The sequence below is a fragment of the Felis catus genome, chromosome A3 (genome assembly GCF_018350175.1).
Source record: "Felis catus isolate Fca126 chromosome A3, F.catus_Fca126_mat1.0, whole genome shotgun sequence".
In the NCBI taxonomy this organism is placed as follows: Eukaryota; Metazoa; Chordata; class Mammalia; order Carnivora; family Felidae; genus Felis; species Felis catus.
The window spans coordinates 110,644,474-110,669,281 of NC_058370.1; the positions used below are offsets into that span (position 1 = coordinate 110,644,474).

The window sequence follows — 24,808 nt, forward strand, 5'->3', positions numbered from 1 at the left end:
CTGAATAGGGTTCAGCCTCCTGACCTGGCGGGACGTCCCATCCATCACGTGGGATGAATGGACAGTTGTAGAAGTGCTCAATCAGGGCTCCGCTGCTGAACAGCTAAACAGACAACGAAACTGTTTGGGTGCTGACCATCCCATCTCACGACCACACAGTACAGATGCACGGCTGGCAGGACTCCCAGCTCACCGTACTGCACGGCCAAGGTTCTCTGACATAACGCAGCAAGGAGACACGAGAGTCAAGGTGAAGGTGGAAAGGATCCTGACTCCTCCCCAGAGTGCGTGTTCTCTGAGGTATACACCGTCTGAGGGGTCTGTTTAGGGCTGGAGGTCCGGAATGCTCCCCGGAGGCTCAGGCCCTGCGTTTCTGGGACGAGGGACAGAGGACAAGGGCACAAGACACAGACGTGGAAAGTAGGAGGTGGCTTGGGGGAGGATCTGGGCAGCTGTGGGGGACGGAGGCTTGCGACTTGGAGGTGGGTTTCCGAGCTGACACAGAGGGTGGGTGTGGGGAGAGGCGTGGGCGGGGGGCGCCACGGCAGCCAGCTGGGGCCTCCGTGGGAAGACACCAAGTTGGGCACACGGCTTGGGAGCAGGCCGCAGGGACAGCACGGGTGCTGCTGGGACTCGGGAACTGAACACAGACTGAAATGCATTCTTTAACCACAACTCCTCCATTTCGGTTCTGACATATATTCACGTTGCAATGGCTGTGAAGCGATCCCCTAGCGGGTCCCCTGGGCCCTCTTCACCAGGCCGGTCCAACGCCACACCAACACTGCGCAACCCGGCCAGGGCACGCGGCACTAAGAACCTGTTCCACCCGTCAGGCCGTGCCGCCACGAACACTTAAAGCACGCAGATGAGAAGAACCAGAGCGAATCTAGCATGGGACCCAAATCAGGCCCTCACCCTGATGGCAGTCTCTCCGGCCTCCCCCCACCCCCAGCCCCATCTTTGCGGCGGAAGACCTGGGCCGGGCCCACGGCCCGCCCGGGCCCCGTGCACCAGCGGCCCGCTTCCCCCGCAATCACTGTGACGGCTCGGGAACCCTGGCTCAGATACCTGGACACATCGGGCAGCAACTTCCTTCCACGTTGATGGGCTCCACGCAGGGCAGCGGGGGGCAGCTGACGGTGGAGCAGAGGGTCTGGCCCTGCAGGCAGTAGCAGTGTGTGCAGCTGTCGATGTCCCAGCGCTCCTCGTCGGCGTAGGCCTTCCCGCTGAAGTGGCACACCGCCTTCTTCGGAATTGCGTCCTCTAGCGAAAAGAACAGCACAGGGTGGAGTCGCTGGATGTGACAAAGCACCGCATCTTAAGACACCGGACACGTAAAAGGGCAACAGCCCTGTACGGTCACCAGGTCCTTCCCACGGTGACTTTCCAGCATGTGGCGAAGCTTCCGCCTCCCCAGTTCCCTGCTGCCATTTTCCTTGGCACAGGAGAAGCTTCAGAGCACTTGTCTTGTGGCCTGAACCTGACCAAGGGCTATGGAGGCCAACACAGGCTACTAACTGCTACGGCCAGGTAGGAATGACACCCGCTGGGTAAGTGTCCCTGGATCGTCACTGAAGAAAATACAGATTTAAGCACATTGGGTGGCTACTGAACGTACTACATGAAGAAAAAAAAACCAAATTCAGACACAAATAGGTAGGGATGCATTCAGAGGTTTTATGTGGGAAGAGATAAAGTCCAGCTGAATACATTTATAGAGCCATTCACGAAACTCCTAATTTCAGTTAATCCTGCTGTAAGTGCCGCAGGGGAGGGGTCAGGAAGGATGGCGGTGCGTCCCGGGGAACCCACGGCTCTCCTGGGCAGGCACCCGTGCTGACAGAACCACTTCCCTCATTCTTCGGCGATGCTGGGTTGGGGGGGGGGGGCTTCCCTGTCATCAACAAAGGCATTCCTGCTTCCAAACCCACCTCATTTCATTTCAATCCATTTTTTTCCAGCAAACTATGGTTTTTGATAATCACGTATTTTTAAGAGTTATTTTACGTGTAAGAATTTACAGCTGTTCTCCTCTTTCCTCCAGTCTCCCCTGCCATCCTCATTTCCTTCCTCCCCCGACTTTTTCCTAGAAAGTCCCTTTCTCTTGGGACTCATCACCTCCTCCTGGTTCACCTGAACTCATTTACAAGTGGGCACATTTCAAAGCCAGTCTGTCTCCCGAGAGCTCAAGAACAGTGGCTCAGAGTGAGGTCCCAGGGACCAGCAGAGACAGGGCAGGTCAATGGGGACACGGCGGGGGGGGGGGGGGGGAGGCAGCACTTCCTTGTCACTGGACAGGCCAATAACTGGGTGACTCCTACTAAGCTGGGGAGATTTTATGTTCAGATTCTAAAGGTGCCTCCACTTACCACTGGTCACTGATAACTGAAAAACTATAAAGGAATCTAGTAGGAAAGCAGTGATGTCAGGGGCTCAGGGTTCTTCCTGGAAGACATCTGGGAAGCTCCAACAGAGGCCCCGACACAGAGGATGGAACCCAGAATGCCCGAGGGAGCGATGAGAAATGTGTAGGCAACAGCAGCCATATTCCTTGAGCAACTCCCAAGGCAGCTTCTAGCTGCTCTCTGTGTAGACCCAGCACAAGGCTTCCTGTCGGGCTTCTCCGGAGGCGGCTCACACAATCGGTGTCCACATTCTCTTCTTGCCTAGACTAGGACGTGTTGTATGTCCATAGCTAGATCTCAGGCCATGGCAGAGGTGTATAAGAGAGCACAGGAAGGAGTCTGTGTCAAGTGCAAGAATGCACAATCTCCGTTTCTCAACATGTGTTCACAGCTTCTCTCACTATTTCTGCCTAAGGCTCAACAAGGGATGCGGAGGAATCACGGGAAGCTTAGTTGTAAACAAAAAGGTTTTCTCACTCTCTAATAAAATGTATTTCATTGTATTTGTGAACGTTCCACAGAAAGTTTTCTGGTGTGCTGACTGTTAAGCTTGAAACCTTGTCTGGAGGCTTTCAAACCAAACCCACGACAGAAGTTTTTGCTAGTCTGGAATCCTTAGGGGAGGCGACTTTATTAAGACATCTCAAATGCACATGTCAAATGGCTGAGTGGAATCATTTAATGAACCTGATTCGAGTTATATTCTGACCTCCAGCCAACTTTTCATTGAGGACATTAGATTTGCCATCAAATCTAGAGTCTATTATGCAGAGAACTCTTTATGAAAGGAAGCATCTCTTCACGAAGCAATACTGCTGATTCTATTTTACACAGACCTTGTAACAGCTCATCGGATGGACCAGTATCACTGCATAAAATGTGAATAATGAAATATTGTGCTAGGAGCTTTGGAAAGAGAAGGTCAAGCTCCTCGCCCACCTTACCTAGCACATTCTCTGTGCTTTACCTCCTAAAGGCATCTTTGCCAGTTCCTCTCAGAGAAAAGGAGGGAATGAACTCAGGAAGGACTTTGTAAAAAAGAGATTCGAATCAAAGCCAAGCACAGGTTTGTTATTTTCTCAAGATCTAAGCAAAGGCACTTTTTAAGATATTTAATTAATGCTACAAAGCTAAAATGGTCTGTTAAAAAATTACATTGAGGACGCCTGGGTGGCTTAGTTGGTTAAGCATCTGACTTTGGCTAAGGTCATGATCTCGTGGTTTGTGAGTTCGATCCCTGCATTGGGCTCTGTGCTGACAGCTCGGAGGGCACTTTCTGTCCCCCTTTCTTTCTGCCCTCCCTGGCTCATGCTATCTCTCTCTCTCTCTCTCTCAAAAAATAAACATTTAAAAAATAATAAAATAAAAATGACACTGACGTTAAAAAACATTACATAGTAAACATTATAAAGACATTCACTCACTGATTCTACACACTTTTCTCATCTGTGGGAAAGAAGGCATGACCACGATGACCCTGACCCGGAGGACGGTAGAGAAGTAGTCGGACAGGCCTGGGGATGGGACTCCTCCCCACAGCACAGCAGCTGCTGCCTCCGTGAATTTAACACGGAGCTGCACACCATGGAAGGCGAAGCGACTACCTGCCGGGGAACCAGGGAAGGCATCGCTCGGGACTTGCGGTTCGTGTTTTACTTGGAGGGAACAGCAGAAGGTGAAGAAGGTGAAGGAAGGGCACTGCGAGTGGCGGATGGCGTGTCCAACAGTGAGGGTGTCAGGCTGTACAGAGTGTGCGTGTGTATTGGCGGGGGGGCTGGAGAGTGTGCATGGGTGCCCGCACCGTGGCTGGAGATGAAGGTGGGCTCACATGGTAAGGGGTCTCGAGTAACAAGAGACCCACTGAGATTCCTTCCCGGAGAGGAGGGGAGGGGCCGTACCAGCTGTGCTGGGAGGATGACTCTGGAAAAGGGCCGTACGGAGGGCTGGATGGGGAACGGAAGAGGAGGACACTACTCACAGAGATGTGACGTGGGCCAGGTTAAGGCGGCACGGATGGACGCGGACAGACAGGCGAGGCTAGACTGGAGGTTTCTGAGAAACTGTCAGGATTTGGATGCTGGGGAGGAGGAGGGATGAAGGGCTGCCCGGACTGCACGGGGGGCCAGGCAGAGGTAACTGCAGTACGGGAATCATTTCCCTGCTGTAAGAAACAAACAGCTGGGGAGTTGGTCAGGGACCCAGTCAGGCCTTATCAGATCGCCCAGATACTCCAGGGGGCCAGTCAGGGCTGCAGGGATCGCTCCTCAAACGCTTAAGCCTCTCTGCGTGATCATGACCATGAAGCTGCCGCCAGGCCAGAGCCAATCTAGGGCGCAACAAGGTAAAAGAGGACAAATTTCGGTCACTGGGAGCTTCAGGTAGGAAAGCACCCTTGCAGCGTGTGGGGTAACGGGCAAAACAGGCAGTACCTTTCATGGGACTTTACAGAGTTTATACCCCTTTGAGCCACTAATTCTTCCAAGTAATCCATCCCAAGGAAATAAGCAGAAAACGCCTAAAGTAAGTGTTTTCTGGTGGATGTTCATCACAGTATTATTTATAACAGCAAGAAGTCAGGGGAAAAACCTGTGTCTGATAAGAGAATGTTTAAATGACTCATGATGCAATCGTGAGAGACAATACCGTGCAGCTATCAAAAGGCACCATTTGGGTTTAAGCTCAATCTGTAAGGAGGAAAATTAAAAACTGTCTAGAAAGAAATGAAAATGTTAATAGTAATTGGTACAATCGGGTGAATTTTTCTCTTCACTTTTTTTTTTTTACAATGAACATCAGTTACTTTTGATAAAGAGGCAGCAATATATGAAATGGAAATTTCAAACACACAGACACATAAGCATGTGTTATGCACGTGACCCCCCCCCCCCCCCAAAGACACACCCGAGAATACTGAGGGGGAAGAGCTGAATCTGAGCCTGGTTCTAAAGAACCTGGCCACACGGTATGGTGCTTCCTGGATGCTACTGGCCCACTCTGGAGAATTTCAGCAGACTGTAAGAAAACCAAGCCCTGGAGGAAATGCCAAAGATCAAATCCTGAGCTACAACATCAGGCAGGACAATGAAGGAGATCGTTGTCCAAAAGAAAATTTATAAAACGATATGAGAGCAGCTACTCTGAACGCCTTGGAGGTGATGGGTTGAACCAAGAACTCTGACTACATATTGGGTGAAACTCAAGTTCTTTGATTTTGTAACAGCAATGTATCTTTTCCTAAATTCAATGAAGATTTAGAACTCAAAGTAGCAGTGTGATGACAGGGCAGGCAGTGAAATGCATCACACCTTCCGGCTCAGAGAAGGGTTCAGATGGGTCCAGCGTCTGGGGGCTTCAGCGGTCACAGCAAAGTGGTTCCCTTCAGGGAGGGGGCTGACTTCCATGGACTGAATTTTCAGGTACTTTCACCATTTTCCCTCTATTCCACTTAAGCTCTGCTCGTCACAGATTACCTCAGAAGTATCTCGCTTTCAAGGTCATTTTCACCTAAGTTAATTCCAATTTGAGATTGTGAAGCTATTTTACTAAGTCTACAGGGCACCTGGGTGGTTCAGTCAGTTAAGCGTCAGATTTTGGCTCAGGTCATGATCTCCCGGTTCCTGAGTTTGAGCCCCACGTTTGGCTCTGTGCTGACAGCTTGGAGCCTGGAGCCTGCTTCGGATTCTGTGTCTCCTTCTCTCTCTGCCCCTCCCCCACTCATGCTCTGTCTCTCTCTCTCTCTCAAAAATAAACGTTAAAATAATTTTTTTAAAAGTAAGCTATCTTCGTAGGTCTAAAAAACTGGGGGTGCCATGTTCATGGCAGCATTATTTACAATAGCTAAGACATGGAAACAACCCATTCATCGATGGATGAATGGACAAAGAAGTTGTGTTTTATACACACACACACACACACACACACACACACACTGGAATATTATGCAGCCATAAAAAGTGAAAAAAATCCTGCCACTTGTGACAATATGGATGGACCCTGAAGGTCTTATGCTAAGTGAAATAGTCAAACACTACATGAACTCACTGAACTGTGGAATCTAAACTAACAAATGAAACACAAATTCACAGAAGAGATCAGACTTGTGGTTACCAGAGGTGGGGGGTGGGGGCAGGGGGAAGTGGACAAAGTGGTCAAAAGATACAAACTTCCTGTTATAAGATGAATATGTGCCAGGGTTGTGACGTACGACACAACGACTACAGCTAACTAGACTGCTGTGTGGGAGACGGCAAAGTTGTTAAGAAATAAATTCTAAGAGTCCTCATCATGAGGAGAAAAAAAATTTTTTAACTGCATCCATGAGATGTTAACTAAATCTGTAGTGGTAATCATTTCGCGATATATGTAACTCAAGCCATCATGCTGTATGCCTTAAACTTACACAGTGATCTACGTCAATTCTTTCTCAATAAAACTGGGAAAAAACCTGGGGGGGGGGTGGTGGGTAGGATGGAGAGATAGATGCCAGTCGACTGGTAGCTGGTAGCCCCGCCTCAAAGAAGGAGTCTCTCCTTGGGGGTGGCAGAGAGTTAAAAGGGGCCCAGTACCTCAAAAAAGACCCTGGAAGGGACTTCGCTGCAGGACTGAGGGACCTCAAAGTCTGCTCAGAAGTCCAAGAGATCTAAGAACCGAGCGACCAGCACTCTCAGAGCTGACCTTCTTAAAGACTGAAGGTCAGAAGAGGCAGATGGCAGAGATAAAGAGAAACACCGGATGGTTCTGAAAGAAGGATCTAGAAGCCAAATACTGAAGGACCCAACAGCACCTGCCGAGCATCCATGGTGCTGAAGGGCTTCACGCCATCTGGGCTCGCGGAAACCCCGAGAGGTAGGGCAGTCTAGTCTACTCTTGGGGAAACGCAGATTTAGAGGGCGGAAGGGACCTGATGTAACCAAACCAGTAAGTGGTGGAGCCCACATACACCCTGACTCCATCTGACTGCAAGGCTCGAGTTCTTTACAACGAGGTCTACTTAATGGTTGGATCCTTTCCTTCTATTCCAGAAACACACAGAACCTTCTTCATGTGGTCTCCAATGTGCCCGGTCCTCTCTGGAAAGAAGACAATGCCTTCAGGGAAAGGCCATGCTGGTTCCAACGTGCTGCCTCGGGGTAAGCCACGGTTAGCTGTGCGTGCATCTTGCCAGGAGTGGCAAGCTTGAGGACAGGCACTTCAAGCCACGATTAGAGACCCATTTCAGAGACAGGAACGGGGAGACACTTCCCCTCCACTGCTTGCAAGGAGTGGTTTTCTATGGTATCTCCACATCTGACCAGTTTGAACCACAAAATCGATACATTTCGTCTGTTTCTTCAGACACATTTTAAAACGAAGTCACCTTTAAGACTCTACTGAATTTTCGGGTGAAATAAATGAAGGATTCTTGGTTTAGGAGGGCCCTGATTAATCGTTTCCAGGGTGGCTGCTACGTGGCCCAGATTAATCAACTAGAGTTTGGTTAATGAGGCTTTATACAAATATTTCTGCTTTTGACTACATGTCACCTGAAAGGCAAAGATCTAAACAGAGGCCTGAGAGCACGGAGTCATTTGTGCTGGCTGACGGATTCTGGAGCCTCCTGTTTCTTACAGGCCCTTTCTTTTCCGGGTTACTGGTTGTAACACCTCCTTCCACGGCACATTTGGGTGAATCTGAGAATGGTCAGAGAGTTTTAGAAACGAGTCGATTTACAGGAAGACGTGGTGGCCGTTCTATGTAATTTGAGGTTCTAACTCATAAAGTCGCCATAGTCTTTTAGGGGAAAGAGCACAGTCTAGTTGGAAGTACATCCAAAAGCATTTTAAGCACTTTGGCTGAAGAAGGATGTAGAAATGGAGACATGGGAACCTTCAACTAAAAGTGGTCTACACAGTTTATATTTGGCTATTGAGTGGGCCATGCCATTTGACTGTTCTATTTATCACTCCCACTGGTTTGTTTACACTGACAATGACATGATTTTTATTCTTTGATATCCAATAATAGTAATCCATTTGCTGAATGCCTACTATGTATGGGCCACTGTGCTGATTTATATGAGCCAGTTCCGTTTTGATCTCCACAGCCCAAGGGGACAGGATATTACCCCCATTTCTCAGAGAAGTGAGGCAAGGGGAGGTTACATGACTTGCCCAAGACACATGGCAAGGAGGTGGCAAGGCCAGGACGGGAACATTGTAGGTGCGGCTGCATAGTCCCCACACCTTCTGCCCGCCATGTACCCAGTAGGATAACCTCAGGGAGGATACCTCCTTGTGTCAGACACATGAACGTGGTTATTACTTACTACCTAGCAAATGGGCACTTTTCCTACCCCTTACATTTGTTGGGGCTTAAGGTTTTTGTCTTCAAAGGTAATTTACCTTTTAACTGACTGCCTCACGTATCTGGCACAGTCCTACGAAGGAACAGAGATAACGAAGTGGTTACTGAGGACCCATGGCCTTTCTCAGGCACATCTCTATTTAACATCTCTCTCGGAAGAAGAGGATTAGAGGAGAACGTTCCAAGAAAAACACGAGATATGACACTAATATAATCAGGTTATTTTTAGGACAAACACATCAGGAGTTATATATCCAAACAAATGTGCTCCTCTTCTAAGCAGTCACTGCAGAGGGCTATAAACGTATCCCAGCAATACTGCCCTTGCCTCACACAGCTCTGGAATTTTCCTTTGGCAGAGACGTCCACAGCCAGGTTTTGACCCATGCAATGAAGACAGTTACTATTTTATGGCCACTCCTTGGTTTAGAGCAGCTCTGGTATTTTGTTTCCTCGGCTCTGGCCTCTCTCATCCGTGAGACCAGGCTTGGAAGGACTTTGGGCCTCCTTCAGAAACAAAGTCTCTACTGTAGGAAGGAGACCTGGTGCTGGAGTCCTCACCAACGCTGCGTCAGGCACCCGGAGAACTCGTGCACAGCAGCTCCTTCTGTGGGGTCGTGTGACTCAGTGCACAGACACGGGTCTTGTCTCTTTTGGACTCAAATATAAGCAACATTATATTGCATCACGGATGACTACGATAAAAGTATGCCATGTCTTTCCGTGGGGGCAGTTTGGAGAACTCTGCATTTTTGTTTTTCTTTCCAGTTTCCCTGATTCTGGTTCCTACAAAAGGGGAGGAAGAAGCAGCAAAGGCCTTGAAATGTTAACTCCTTTCAAGCTGACTTCTCCCACTGTTTAAACTTCGCCATCTCACTTCTTTTAAAGATAAGAAGTCTTAACAGGCTGTTAAAGTTGGGACTTTGCTTTTGCTCTCGAGCTATCTTCCCATTACACCATAAAGCTAACTAACAGGTGGGGAAACCCCAGAATGCACAGCTGTGTTGTTTGCTTCCTCTATAAAGGTCCATTCAGTGTTTCAGAAGCCCCCGATATGGGAGCTCAGGCCTTGCTCTGCCTCTGACCCTGACCATGATGAGGGATATACATTGGCCTCTGAAAAGGAAGCATCTCCTGGTTGTTTCCCCCACTTGCCTCTGTGGACGGATCTGAAAAGTAAGATGCCCTTGAAACTACGCTCTACTCGACTCTTCAACTGCTGCCAGGAGACAACTTTCCTGTGTAGACACTGGAGGTTCTAAATGCGGGTGTGGCAGTCCTGAAGGCAGAGTGTCAGTGTGGGAGTCACTTCCTGGGAGGAAAGCAGGTGGCTTTACCAAAGGCATCAGCTCTCTCCAATCTCCAGGGTACTGTTTAGAGTCCTGAAAAGTAATTTGCTCTGGGATCCCAGGCCAAGAAACTAAATGCAGTTCTGACTCTCGGATTAAGTCCTACTGCAAAGTAATCCCCGGCAGTAGTGGAGAGGGGTGCTTTGTCCTTTTGCCACACTGCTGTGCACAGCACGGTCCTGAACGCTGGCACGCTGGCGACGCAGCGGTGCACAAGGCAGATGAGGTCTCCACCCTTGACGAGAGGCTCCTGGATCTGGCGGATCTCATCAGCTTCCCAGGTTCCCAGGTCCAGACCCACAGGCCAACTGCAGGCCATGCTAATAACAATGTTATACTGCTATCTGGTATCCTAAGTTTGCCACCCAGGGACTTACAGAGAGCGTTAGTGTGATCATTTCGACACGTGTGAGAAGCCACGGGGCACCCTACGGGGAAGAGGGGATTCAGACAAGGGAGTGGAAGAGGCAGTCAAGAACCACCAGGGACGCAGCTGACCTGAGGAAGTGACCGGGAGGTACTTTCAAACATTTTAGCTTATAAATTTAACGTGGCACTGCAGCGACCTTTCTCTAACTGCCACAGAGGAATAGAACGCTACTATTATATTTTATCTTCTTTTAGCCAGTAAAATACCCAAATCCCCGGCTTGTGATATCCCCTTCATTTCCATATCCCAAAGGTGGGCACATGCTGGGCATGAACTCTCCCTTTGGAGAAGAGATCGATTGTGTGTGCCTCCTGTTTGAGAAACCAGCTTTACTTTTGTTTACGTAAAGAGGAAACAAACCACAACGCTGAAGGAATCCGAGCAAATAATTCATAGGTCACTAAGCGACTCACGGAGGCTGGTGGGCACAGATGAGGGTGGAGTTTGAACGTGCTGGCCCGCTGGGCCTTACTTGACTGGAAAAAGAATGGAAAAGCAGAATGCAACTGATGTCTTGCTAAAATCAGATGCAGGTGGTCTAGATAATTTCAGAGAGGCAGAGATCTAATACACTGTAATCCTATCAGCACATGATTAAATGTTTTTGGCTAAAAAATGCAAAAAATATTTATTGATTTGACTCAAAACCTGAGTACCTTATAACATTTGGCTTCTAGTAAATAAAACATCTGTTCTTAACTCATTTTTGTAAAAAAAACAAAGACCAAAAAAACAAAACAAACAGAAACCAAAACCCGAGACAAATATTGCCATGTAGGCGAACACCTACCTCTCTGTATGTCTTAAAATACTTTGAAAGCAGACCTGACAACCATTTTAAGACCCTTCTTGGAAGTCCATTTGTGTTTTATTTTATTCTGTTTCTTGGGGTGGGAGTCTAGGTGCATTTATAAAAGCCAAAGAGGCCTTTCAGGTTTCTTCAACATACTAGAGAAAATAGGAAATAGAGTTACTGGAAAAATTATAAATTTTCCTGAGTTCTACGGACAGAAACCTCCTCAAACTGGTAAACACGAGGACGTGTGGCTGATTCCCACAGCATGCAGAGGACAGAATTTTTCAGTAATGGGACTTAATCCATGCATTAAGTGTCTGCTGTGGGTCGATTAAGCACTTCATGGATGGAAGTTCAAGGAAATATTCCATTTTCAACTTGAACTGAGGTCCCATCTCTTACAAGGCCTACAATCCTTCATGGAGATTATATACAGAAACCATTTTGAAAACACGTAATGTAGTGTAAAAGGCAGAAACAATGAAAGATGAAGATAAGGAAAACATAATACTTGCTTTATGACCTAAGGGAAGCTTTCCATGTAAAAGAGTACAGAATTCTGTTACGCAAACCTTGAGGAGGAAGCCACTGGACTACCCAGAGCGGGTCCTGCCGTCACAGCCCAACGTCCGAACACCCCGCCAGCAGCCTCCAGAGGGTCTGCTGAGTGACTTCAGGTCTGAATACATTTCCTTATCAGAAATAACCTTCCATATCGGGGGAAGGGGGGGGGGGTCTTTCCCCCAACCACTCGAGAGTCCAAAATCAGGGTTGGTCTCCTGGACAGAAACAAGAGGCGAAGACACCAGTGCCAGGCTCCCTTCTGTGCAACAGACCTCTTGAAAATAAGACTGTGCTGGTGCCCAGATAAGGACAATGCCACTCGGAGGTTTACCCAGCTGGAACCACTGGAATTTCTGTTTACACAGCTAAGGCCTAGGACACTGAGGTGCAAAGAGAAAGCTGCATATGGCATAAGTAGGATGAGGTGCTTCCCAGGGTGCAGGGTAGACCAACTGAAACCAATCACTCTTTACTTCTGCTGCGGCAACTTGAGACCCATTCCAAAGTCAGTACAGCACGTGACAACCAGAACGTCTGCAGCCATTCACCCTCTAAACAGCACGCAGAAAAGCATCCGGCTCCCCTTCCCTTCTGTTTAATCACATCGGCACCTTCTGGGACCACCTGGGTTGCTGTGTTGGGACTTCAGGAGCCCAGAGCTCTGAAGGATGTGCGGGAAGCAGACGGGGCTCTTCCTGATGGTGATGTGCCCTGATGACAGATGCCATGGGCTCTGTTTCTGGACTCGCGGTGGATTGTGCACCGCAAGTTCATGGACTCCTCAAATGGGCCTGGCCTCTCAAAGTAAACAAAAACCAAAAGAGCTGCATTTTCTCTCCCCTGGCGACACCCGGAAGCATGAAAGGGACTGGGAAGCTCTGAGGTGTGTGGGTGGCACACTGCCCCAAGCAGCTGTGCTACGGGGCCTTAGAAAGTACGCTGTCTCCACATGGACCACAAATGGTGATGAGGCAGTGGTGGGCGATTAAGGTAAGAGTGCATGACAAGGTACACCACCTCTTGCAGAAAGGCAGGTGCCATCTTTCAAGGGAGCGATCAGAATCGATTTGGCATGTGGCCCAGATCAGACTGCACTGTTAGAAGAGCTGTAACTGTACTGACCCAAGTGAGCGCTCACGCCGTGTAGACTTAAGTACCCTCACCAGTGTGTGTGTGTGTGTGTGTGTGTGTGTGTGTGTGTGTGTGTGTGTGTGACTTAACTGTATGTCTTAGAGATGAGGAATTAAGTATTTGCTATGTTTGATTCCTGGGTGGAGTTAAATACACAACGATCAACAGATGTTCCAAAGAGATACTATTGATATTTGTAATCCGTAAGGAGAGATAGCTAAACAAGTTAACATTATTATAAACAGAAAACTAAACAAAAATGAATGCTGTATAATAGACTGACTTGATAGAAACTATAGATAGCGCCTCTATTAAGGAGAAACATTATTCATCATCTTCTAATTGAAGATCACAATAGAGAGGAAATAGAATGATAACCATCGCAACCAGTGGAGTGTGCCAAGCCACCTTGATTCCACATAAAAGTTCTACCTCAAATATTTATATATAATAAATATAAAAATAGCTAATCTCTAATCAGTCTGCAGGAAAATCATTTTCACAGACTCTTAAAGATACGGGATACTTAGCAACACTTAAAAGATACTAGACTTGGGGCACCTGGGTGGCGCAGTCGGTTAAGCGTCCGACTTCAGCCAGATCATGATCTCACGGTCCGTGAGTTCGAGCCCCGCGTCAGGCTCTGGGCTGATGGCTCAGAGCCTGGAGCCTGTTTCCGATTCTGTGTCTCCCTCTCTCTCTGCCCCTCCCCCGTTCATGCTCTGTCTCTCTCTGTCCCAAAAATAAATAAACGTTGAAAAAAAAATTAAAAAAAAAAAAGATACTAGACTTAAAGATATATAATCGGGGTATCTTAACTTTGTTCACATCACACGTACACATTTTATAACTTGTATGTACACTTTCATAACATACAAATACACAATTTCATACCTCCCGTATACAAATACACACACAAATACACGCAAGCGACTAACCTTTGACAAAAACTTCTCAAGTGAAAAAGATGCACGGACTCACAGATTTCCAGCCAGCAAACAGGACTTCAAATATCTGACCTCAAATATTTTCTAAAGTAACACATGGTTACAAAGAAATAAATACATAGCTGCCAAATCCTAAGTTTCGAAACGATATTGTATGCACTAAGTAATAACAGGACTGGGCCAACATAGGGGCTGCCTACCCGAGAATGGTCCTGTTCAGACTGGCTCGATCGAGGGGCACACCTGTGCATCTTAATGTCCAAAGTCAAGAGCAAGCATGATGCTGCAACAATATAGGCTTGGAGACCCCACGAGCTGAATTCAGAAAAATCTTCATGACGAATGTAGCGCTCTTTATGGTATTTGCCCGGGAATGACTAAACCCCTGCACGTGGTTGAGGGTCCACTGGAATGCTGATGGTGCCCCGCACAGAAGCTGTCTGGCTCTCGGCAAAAGCATCACCAACACGAATATCAGAGCAGAGCGAGGGGGATGCGGTCAGGGCATCACCCTCAGGGCAGGCATCCCCACAGGCACTGACTGTGTGAGGGCTGGATTGTTAACTGTCATGGAGAAGGGATGGAAATAAAGACCTCACTGGAATTCTTTTTGCTCTAGGAAGGGTCCGGAATGGCATGTGGGATACAGTCAGTGATAAGGCCACGTGTGCGTGGTGAAGGGTGTCACGGTGAGGGCATCTGCTGTTTATGAGAAACCACGTATCAAATCTGCCATCACACATTACAATTCCCACCACACCTTTTATCTTCACCTGATTTATGCGCTCAGCTCATCTTTTGATTCTTGCTTCCCCCATCCTGTAAGCCATCGTAACAGTCAAAAAGCCTCTGAAAATAAAATCTAAATTCGTGTGTATTTGCGTAGGAAACTGGAATATAAAAAAATTAGGGAATCAGAAAATGTTTCACTAAAATGACTGGGTAATTACTACTTAGTTTCTTTCTAGTACGAGGATGAATTCCCAAATGATGGGTATTATCAGTAATGAGACAAAGCTGTTCACTTCTCAAAATTAATCATCAATCCTATTAATTATGTCTGTATTACACATTCTATTAAATTAGCACACATAATATGAGGCCTTCACACATCAAAAGAGAAGCATTATCATTGCGCATTAGTGACTTGATAATTTAGCTGAAAAGAACACAAATATTCGTAATTATAGTACTTTTCGTAGGATCACCACTTTTCAATTCTCTTACGGTAAGAGAAAAGGATACTTTGCAAGGTGAAGGAAGCATGCTTTTGGTTAGGGGTTTTATCACTACAAAAAAAGGTCAGATTAAAAGCAGGTTTGAGGTTTTTGGAAATCTGTATTTGAGAGATCTAATTAGTTCACTCAGGGACCCATGGCCATGGTGAGGTCAGCACTGCAGGCTGGGTGGGGTGAGGCACACGTGGCCCCGGGAACAGATTATCTACATTAAGAAGAGCTGGTTTCAAACAGAGAGAGCCCAAAGCAGGAGACTGTGCAAGCACTGGTCCTCTGCGCCTCCTGGACAAATAACGTGGTGCTTTAGGACATGCAAAATGATGGCCTGTCTTTTTCTTTGCTAGTGATCTTTGGATGGTGATGCAAGCTTTGCCACTGAGGCACAGCCGGTAACTGCCTACAGGGTGCTAGTGCTGCCGGGCTTGGAGCCCTTACGAGGGACCAGGCTGACGGGAAGCTGATAAGAGAACAAGCCTGAAGAGGCCAAGGGAGCTAACTGGAGAGTCAGATAGGGAATCTCCATATCACAGTCAGGGACTGAACTTGACTTTGTATGCTTGGACGTAAGGGGGAGAAAGGATGAAGACTAATCCAGTAAGGCTACTTGCAAAATATGTATGATGTATACAGAAGGGGCTCAGTGACTATTTTAATAATAGAGTAACATGTATGAAGCATTAAGATGAATGAATAAAAGTATACAGTATTACTCATCAAATCTTCAGTCTCCCCAATATGTTCTCCTGAAGATAAGCCTTAGATTTATATATAATACAATTACACCTGCCACTGAAACACAATTTCACTTTATTATCATGAGCTTGTACGAACAAAAATGTAGTGAAAGTGCTTGCAAACTAACTTAAAATCAAAGTAAAAAATGTGGACCAAAGTGGCATTTAACTGTCCACACTAAAGAAGAATGTACAGTTTAAATCATGCAAGAATTGGAAGAGGAAATATGAAGGCCAAAGAAACAACCAAACAAACCAAACAAATCAAAAAGCAAACCCCAAAGCCCCACAAATAACAAAAAACCAAAAAACAAAAAAACAAAACCGAGAAAGACATAGACTACTCTTGCTTCTAGGTTTCTTTCCACGAGTTTAAATTTGTCACATTGGCTTTGAAAAAGAAGTGATTTCCTATTTATTATATGCAAACAAATGTACTAGTTCAGTAATTTACTAATTACAAATTTACCGGTTAAGCAGCAAAACCAAGAACTTTTTTTTATCTAAACAAAATAATCTGAGAAGTTTCAACACACAAGAGACTCACTGTCAGATCTTTCCTCTGAAGGTAACATGGAATTCTCAGCCTCCTGGGCCCTGGTTTCTTTTCTAAGTATGATCCAAGTGCCCCTGGTGGATTCATAAAACCCCTGTACTGGAGTTTTGATATTTAAATATGGTAGTGGCAGTTGTAGTGGTTGTACATTTCTCCTTTCTGCTAATCCCCTAGCCTGAAATGGTGGCCTAGTTACGCCTTTTATTTATATCTCACCAAAGGCAGTGCCATTTTTTTTTTTTTTTTTTGTCTAAATTCCGGTCAGCTCTTTGAAAAAATAAGCAGCACTAAGTTGGATGTATGACTTGACACATTGCTTTTGGCTCCACTTGGGGGCTAGGAAGCTTATGGGTATTACAGAAGAACCCAATGTGTTGGTCACTAAAAGGTAGGGCAACCGTAGGTCCTGATCTGCTTCAGATACTCCTGGTCTAGAGCTGTTGTCCCATCATAATTAACAGCCCCTGTTTCTCTCTCAAAAGCATCATGGTTTGAAGAATAAATTACATAAGTGGTCACTCTATTAAAAAAAGGGAGTCCAGCTTTCAAACATACATTTTAATACTCTATGGCCATTATACTGAGAAAAATCTAGCTGTAAAATTCCTGGAAGAAATTGTGTTTTTAGAATCTCTGCATCTTTTATATACCAACACACAAAATAAGACTCAGAGGAAGTGGCCTCCTGTTGTGGCCAGAGGTCACACAGTCAAGGAGAGGGAGCTGTCCTGATAAGCTTGAGTTGTGGCCAACAGGTACCTGAGTGCCATTCATCGGTTCTCCTTTGGAAACTGGTACAAAGCACTGTGGCCAGATCATCTCCTATTCCTCAAGTATCATCCCAAATATACAGAATTACTTGTATCTAGAAAGCATGCAAGAATCTCCAACAGTAAATGCACAATACATGCAATTAATACGGCTTGCCTAATTTTTCACCTGCTACTCTGATTACACGTTCATTACTGGCTTGAGAGGCGTACATTGTCTTTCACTTGACTTCATGAGCTCTACTCAATACAAAAGCAATGAAAGAGAGTGAGAGCCTTGGGAGTAGGGGCTGTGCTTTAATTGAGTTGCCAGCTGTCTGAGCCTTGCCTTCTGGACTCCAGAACAGCATCTGGCTTATATCCATAGGACCGATTTCAGTATAGACGTCAGGGGCAAACATACATATGTCTCCTGCTGAAAAGCTGTATCCCCATGGGTCATAAGGAGAGGATTCTGTCAGTTTCTCAGGCCTCACTTTGTGTCCCGAAAGCCCTCAACATGGACAACTGCTTGGTTTAAATGGAATCAACTAAGTGTCAGCAGACAGAGGAATACCAGGGACACTAAATCAGTATTTGGTATTCAGTTGATGTCAAGGCAGCAGCGAGCTCTATGTGCTAAGTGTACCTTAATATGGGACATGGTGTTTCTCTGTGAACAGAAAGACCGCTGTAAATAACAGGGTGGAGAAAGGGAGCTGAATATTGAAAATCCTGAAACAGCAAAGCAGCCCAATAGAACATGACAGTGCTATAACATCATGGCATTCTGAGAGAGCATTTCTTTATTCTTAATATGTTTTACCTTGCGAACACGTCTTCCCCATCACCCTCCTGAAACTAGCGCTTTGGTTCTGTGTGACATGTCAGAAACATTAACTGATCTAGGCAAATGGCTGTCAATGTAGATTTAGTGGCCAATGGTAGAAACCCAAGATTTTTTTTCGTGGTCTTACCTATGCAGTAGGGACAACACTGGCCTTTCCTCAAAACAGGTCTTTCACAGGATACTGAAGGGCAAGACTCAGAGTAACAGCTAATTACGCTATCCATGCATACACAGCTGGTACAAACGTCAGGCTTCCAGGACTCAGCTGCCAGGAATATATCCCCTTCATCATTTTTGCAGTAACTAGGCACGCTCTCATTATGGGATGAGGAAGGCTGAAGAGGTTCATCTGGAAAAACGAACATAAGGTCAGCAGAGAAAAGGAGATGCTATAGGCCACCTGTGCAACATAGCGAATTTCACCGTGTCTCATAAAAAGCACACTCAGTCACTGTGGTTCGGTGTGCCTCCTATAAAAGTGACTCAGGAATGAAATGGCAAGTCTGACTTGGGCAGGGTCTTGAATTTGGAACGCAAGACAATAAGGACCACAAAAGACCTGTTACCAAGATTCTGTTAGTTGTCTGTACAACATCCTCTCTACTCTTCCTCGGTAGCTTACCCAAGTCCTGGTTTTGGGGGGTGGGGTGGGTGGTGGAGGGTTTGGATCACAACAGGTGTTAAGTCAAACAAGACGATCCTGCTCCCTGCTTTTCCAGTCTCCCCTGCAACTAAGGGTGGCCCTGTCACCTGGTTGTGGCTAATGGGACTTAATGGCTAATGGAGGGATTTCTGGGAAAGCTTCCGCTTTCCTAATAAAGCGCAGATGTGGTGCAACTCTCACATTCCTCCCGCCTGGAATATGAGTGTGTTGTCTCTAGCTGTAATATCCTTATCGTACCTGTAGGAGATGGACCTCTACGTATCTAAGACAATGATCAATGCCGATAAACACCTGCCTCCGCACTTCTTGTAATGTATGTAAAAGAAACTTCTATCTGTCTAAAAAATGTAGCTGGGTTTCTCCTCTTACGTGCAGCTATGTGCAGTCTTAACCAATCGATATCCAAACAGACTTTCACTGCACCTTCAAAACACCCATTTGTAACATCCCAATGTTCAGGCATTCACGTTAATGGCTAAGAGATAATGGGAAATCTAAATTACTCAATAAGGAGGCACCCACATCATCTGCAAGTCGTCTGTGCCTCTGTTAAAGACTTTGACCAGAGGGTTCTCAGGTCAAACTTGAAACAGAAAAGAATGTTACCAGAAAACCCAGTTATCTCTTTGGGTCTTGGCATCCATTGAAATCACAAGAAAAGCTGTAACCTCAAGCAGAAACCTGACTGGGGTAGAACAAAGAAAAACAGGATAGTGAGGTTCCTAGTTCAGAAATGTGACAATGCTGCTAAGAGAAAGCACTTGCAACCACCTTCACCAGTCAAGAGCTTGGAAAAAGCCATGATGTCCTACCCGGCAAACCTCTACATTTTCTCAGTGGCCACATGGTCAAAAGAATGATCACATCCTCCTCTTGGAATCCGTCTCATGAAGTCTGTTATTTTCAGTCACAAAACAGAACTAAGATAGGCAGTTATCACAGTCATGTAGAAGCTCTAAATGTCACATTCTCCTTCCATCCATCTCAAGAATACGTCCTACAGCCAACACATTCTCCTTCCATCCACCTCACGAATACGTCCTACAGTCAACAAGTTTGATTTGACAAGAGCCTCTCTGAGGAGCAAGGCAGTTGCTTTGTTTTGGGCAACAAAACAAAACAAAACAAAACAAAACAAAACAAAACAAAACAAAAAATGGAATGGGTGCCATGCCCTCTCCTGGAAGTGATGGAACCATATCTCCTACTGCCAGTCCCAAAGGTATTCCCAAGTGAAAAAGAGACATTGGTTCCACTGTTCCAAATGTGCTCTCGGTCCAACTTTAGGGCTGGTTCCATAGATGAATTCCATATGGGTTAAAAATGGGGGGTTTGGGATTCCCTTCTCAGTGACCTTTTCAGGGTCATCCATTTCCAGGGATAATTTTGCCCTGAGGGTCCTCTGGGTTATGACAGCTTAGCTCTTGCAAGCAGTATCCACCCTCATGTCTAAAAATTTAGAAGAGGACAGGGACAGCAGTGATGGAGCTAAGAAGTACCGAGTGAAATGAATACTCTAGAGTCTGGAGGCCTCTTGTTGAGGCCTAGAGAAGACCCTGGGGGACACTGGTAGCTGCTGTCAGTGCGGGAACAGGAGCCAGGGTGGAGATGCAGATTCTGGGGGCTCCTTCCCCCAGGCAGGAGACCCCTAACCAAACCCTAGCTGACCCGGTCATCTGGGAATCTTGCCCATGGTATCTTCCTTCTTTGGGCCTCTCTTCCTATTTTCCTCCTGCTCCAGAGACCCCATCTTTATGCTTTTGATTCCAAATACTGACTCCTAAACTTCGTTTTTACCAATTCCTTGGTTGGCGCTCATCCATTCCTTTTATTTCTATTCTACCTCCCTCTCTCTTCTGTGCTATGCTTCTTTCAAACTCTAAACAGTAAAGGATGAAAGAGAATTTAATAAACCTTTAAAAAGAAAGAAGTGTTATTCCATTCTCTTTCTTACTTTGGCGAAGAATCGCCACCTGCAAGGATGCTTCATCTTGGTGAACCCATTTCTGTTTCCAGACCTTGCTCTAAACCCAGGCTAGAGGGGGGGAAAGTGGAAGGACAGAAGGCATAACAGGGCACCCTAGGGGAAACAATCATCAGGAGGGGCACAACTCTTCTAATTGTACATATTTCTCCTTTCTGGACTACGTTAGGAGGCAAACATCCTAAGATTAGAGATGGTCTTTTTCCAGATGTGGAATACACCCTTTATCAACACTACTGTTAAAATTCACTGTGAAGAAAATGATGTTTTGCATTTTAAGAGTCTTTAAAATTGCTGCAACATAACAATGAATGGAAAGTTCAGGAAGATCAATTATGGGTCAGGTGACTTATTTTAAAATAATAGCGTTCCAGAAATGCTCTTATTCAAATATAAGAGGAATGTTTGGAATACTGATATATAAAGCAATAAATCCTAATGTTTAAGAGGAAAGCTATCACTGAACTCTCTCTCAGGTTGTATGTTAAGAAAAGACAAGCCACCCAGGTGTAAGTTAATAAACGCAAAGTCAGTGCACAGGGGTGTCTATTCCCCTTAGGAACTGAACCGAAAAACATTATAAGGGTTTGAATGTGAATAAAATAGTGATTAAAAAACAAAAAAGTAATGAGGGGTGCCTGAGTGGCTCAGTCGGGTAAGCGTCCGACTTTGGTTCAAGTCATGGTCTCATGGTTTGCGAGTTCGAGTCCCACATCAGCCTCTGTGCTGGCAGCTCGGAGCCTGGAGCCTGCTTCGGATTCTGTGTCTCCCTCTCTCTCTGCCCCTCCCCCGCTTGTGCATGCGTGCTCTCTTTCTAAAATGAATAGACATTAAAAAAAAATGAAAAAAGAAAGTAATGAAACACATGGGTTTATGTTTTACTGAGTAAAATTACTCTTAAGAATATACATTTAGAAGGCAAATGGTTATTGATTTAAATGGAAGAGACCAAAAGCTAAGCAACAACAAAATAAAAGTAGCTGTGCTGTCCACTTGGCGATGTTATATATACAAATTACCTTCTGGGAAAAAGGAATATACTCCGGTGTTAACTACGAGTGCCACTTTAGTCATAAAACCAGTAACTTACGTTTAAAATCTTGACAAAATTTCATCACGTTTGTATCTTTGAATCATGACCATGAATTTACAAGCAAAGGCAGGTTACCTGAGCAGTAAAAACACTACTCTCTGTGCACGTGCAGTGCTAGTCAAGTTAATACTTTTGGATCGTAATTTATTTGTCACTGCAGATTTGAGGGGGTGAACATGATGCATATTTTATCAATTCTCTGTTTAACATTCCACAAGTATCTCCACCACCCTTCCGTACAAAGAATTTTATTTACATTATTTATCAATAACTGCTCTTCACATTTGTTAAGGACAAAGATGACTTTCCACATTAGCAAAATCAGCTGGAATAATTTGCTGCAGCAGGGCTGACTCCCGAGTCTGAGATGTAGGGTTAAGAGACAAGAATGGCAGAAAGAAACAGTCTCTTTTCCCCCTCAAAGTCACCTCAAATGCAAGGCATATTAATTACATACATATACGTGGCTGATAGAGGGGAATGAATTTAGGAAGCAGGCTGCCAGCTGCTCCGGCCTGGGTGACTGGCTCCCGGGCTTGGCATGCTGCCACGTGGGGCTCAGCCCGGCCTGCTGGCTCTGCGGAGTGACAGGGCCCAAGCCGCAGGCTTCCCCGGCGAGCACGTCCCAAGGCACGGCGCAGTTACCTGTGCACTGTGGGCAGCAGGAGTCCTGGGTGCGCGAGGGGTTCTGGCAGAGCAGCGGTGGGCACACCTCTGTCTCACACAGCACCCGCCCGCTGTGGCAGGTGCACTGCGTACAGGAGTCGATGTTCCAGGTTTCTCCTTCCACAAAGTACTCTCCTCCGGGGGCGTGGCAAATGGAGGGGGTGCTGAGCTCTGGCTTTTGCACCACAAAGTCATCTGGGAAATGACAAAAAAAAAATCAAGACACAAGAATTTACTCAACTGCGGTCTTGCCAACCCTTGGAGAAGCTGGTGTTATCTGCTCGAAGGGACAGAGAAATGGCGGTAGAGTATCTCACTCTGTTCTCAGCGAGACGACGGTGAAGAAATATTCCATGCACAGGAATAGAAGGGGACGGTGAAAGAGCTGGTTTCCAGAAGAGAGGTTCAAGTGGTTCCAGTGTGTCAACAGTAATGACAGAATTCAGTAAGGGAATTAAATTACCTCAAGAGGGACTCTTCCTGTCAAGAAGAGAACAGGGCCTCTTAAGGGATCTCTGAATGTATAGGAAGTGTCTAGAATAACAATCTCTCATTTACTGAAAGCTTACTGTGGCCCAATTTCCATGCTGTTTTATGTGTGTTGGTTCATTTATTCCTCCCACCAACCTTGTGAAGTAGGTACTGGGATCCTATGTTACATATGAGGAGCAGAGGACTCAAGGTATTCAGGGCAGACAGGGAATTTGCACCCCAGCTATGTTTGTTTGGATCATGGATATGCCTCCAGATTAAACACAACTTCCAACCCGGTCTGTGCCCCATCCACTTCATTATCTCTATGATCCTGCGTACGTTTATGCTTGGAAATACATCCTGCTGTCGAGCAGGCCACACCCCTAGACTAGCTGGCAGCAAACGGAGCAGGAATGCTCTTTCAGAATCAACAGTCTGGAAACCCTCACCTGAGACTAAACATTTGCTTGGCAATGTCATCATCAAGAGAGGTAAATGCCCAGAAACTGATGATAACTATGATTTCTTGCCCCAGAAGAGAGGCGATTTTGGTGTCTTGGTGAGATGATAATGACAGAGAGGGAACTCAATGTTGAAAAGGTCTGCAGTGGTACTGGGAGTTGCCCTGAAGTTGTGCTGAGGGAGACGAGAAGTATGAGGACATTAACCAAACTTGTGTCATCCAAATACAACAAGGGTTTCAAGAAGGTGTTGACAGTGGTGAACCCTGCCGAGAAGCAGTCTGGAGACACCATGGCTAGCTCATGCTTGGAGCTCAGTGGAAACTGGGCCCCAGGACAGCTCCCCTGTCTGTGCGGAGATGCTCAGAGCTGGAATCTCTGAAGAGCTCCCATGCTGTTACTTTCAAAGTGATGGTCAGCGTGAGAATCCACAACTCTGATGAGATACAGTGCTGTGGGCGGATTCCCAGCTAAGATGGTAACTACGAACACAGCTTTGTCTCAAGGGCACTAGGAAAGACTGGAGCTTTGCCCGAGTGGACCGATTAGGGAGAAATGACACACTAGCCAATGCTTACATTCATAAGCCACCAGACCAAACTCTCCAGTGATGAGACAAGTGGAGAGGATAGCAACTAGAACGCAAGTGAGGGGGGACGAGATGGTTTCCAGAGGAGACAAAAACTTTTCCAAAGAGTGGCAATAAGCTAATGCTGGAAAAGCATGACTGCCTTTCCCTTACTGCCTTTTCCTTTCCAAAATGACTTAGAGAGGCTTGCCAATCACTGCCCTTCTCAACGCTGATGCAGAAGGAAGTGGTTGGAAGAAAGCAAGGCACGTTTGCAGATGTCTTGCCAGCTTCTCTGCCATACTCCGTGCCTCAAGGAGAACATGTGAGTGGCGGCAGAGATGGGGACAAGAGACAAATGGAGAGGCAGAGGGAGAGAAGGAGAAAAAAACCTGAGAAACAGTATCGTCTGGTGAATCTTCTAGCAGGACAGTTTAGGAGCTACCCCCGAAAGGAAAACAGCTGATCCTTGAATGGGAGAAAATATTTAAAATAGGGGTTCCCGAATGCAATACTTCTGGGGTCTCTCATCAGCGGAGTCCAGAAGTGGTAGCCCACTTAAGATATTTGGAGAAAAATATACCTACATACCCACATACACGCATGTTTTTATGCATGTATATCTAGACATTTGCAACCCACAATGATACGTCAATTATTCTGTGTGTGTTTATAGAAGAGTTTTCACTATCTCTGTAACAGAGAAAACTCATTTTAGTCCCACTGACTTTCAGTTCTTAAATCAATGGTCTATTCTTACTAATGTCTTCGCATTTGAAGCCCTCTGGCTCACTTCTTCACGGA

General features: G+C 46.1%; 1 protein-coding gene across 3 annotated transcripts in view; it reads right to left on the reverse strand.

The window, feature by feature from the left end:
• The window catches only part of CRIM1 (cysteine rich transmembrane BMP regulator 1), a 192,885-nt gene that overhangs the window by 13,348 nt on the left and 154,729 nt on the right, over positions 1–24,808 (reverse strand). For 2 of the 3 annotated variants that reach the window (XM_023251961.2, XM_023251962.2), the window contains 3 exons: positions 22,481–22,696; positions 18,222–18,443; positions 1,072–1,266 (listed from right to left, as the gene is read on the reverse strand). In XM_023251961.2, the coding sequence (XP_023107729.2) occupies positions 1,072–1,266; positions 18,222–18,443; positions 22,481–22,696 (633 nt within the window). The remainder of the gene's footprint in view (positions 1–1,071; positions 1,267–18,221; positions 18,444–22,480; positions 22,697–24,808) is intronic. The other variant, XM_023251963.2, reaches the window with a different exon arrangement.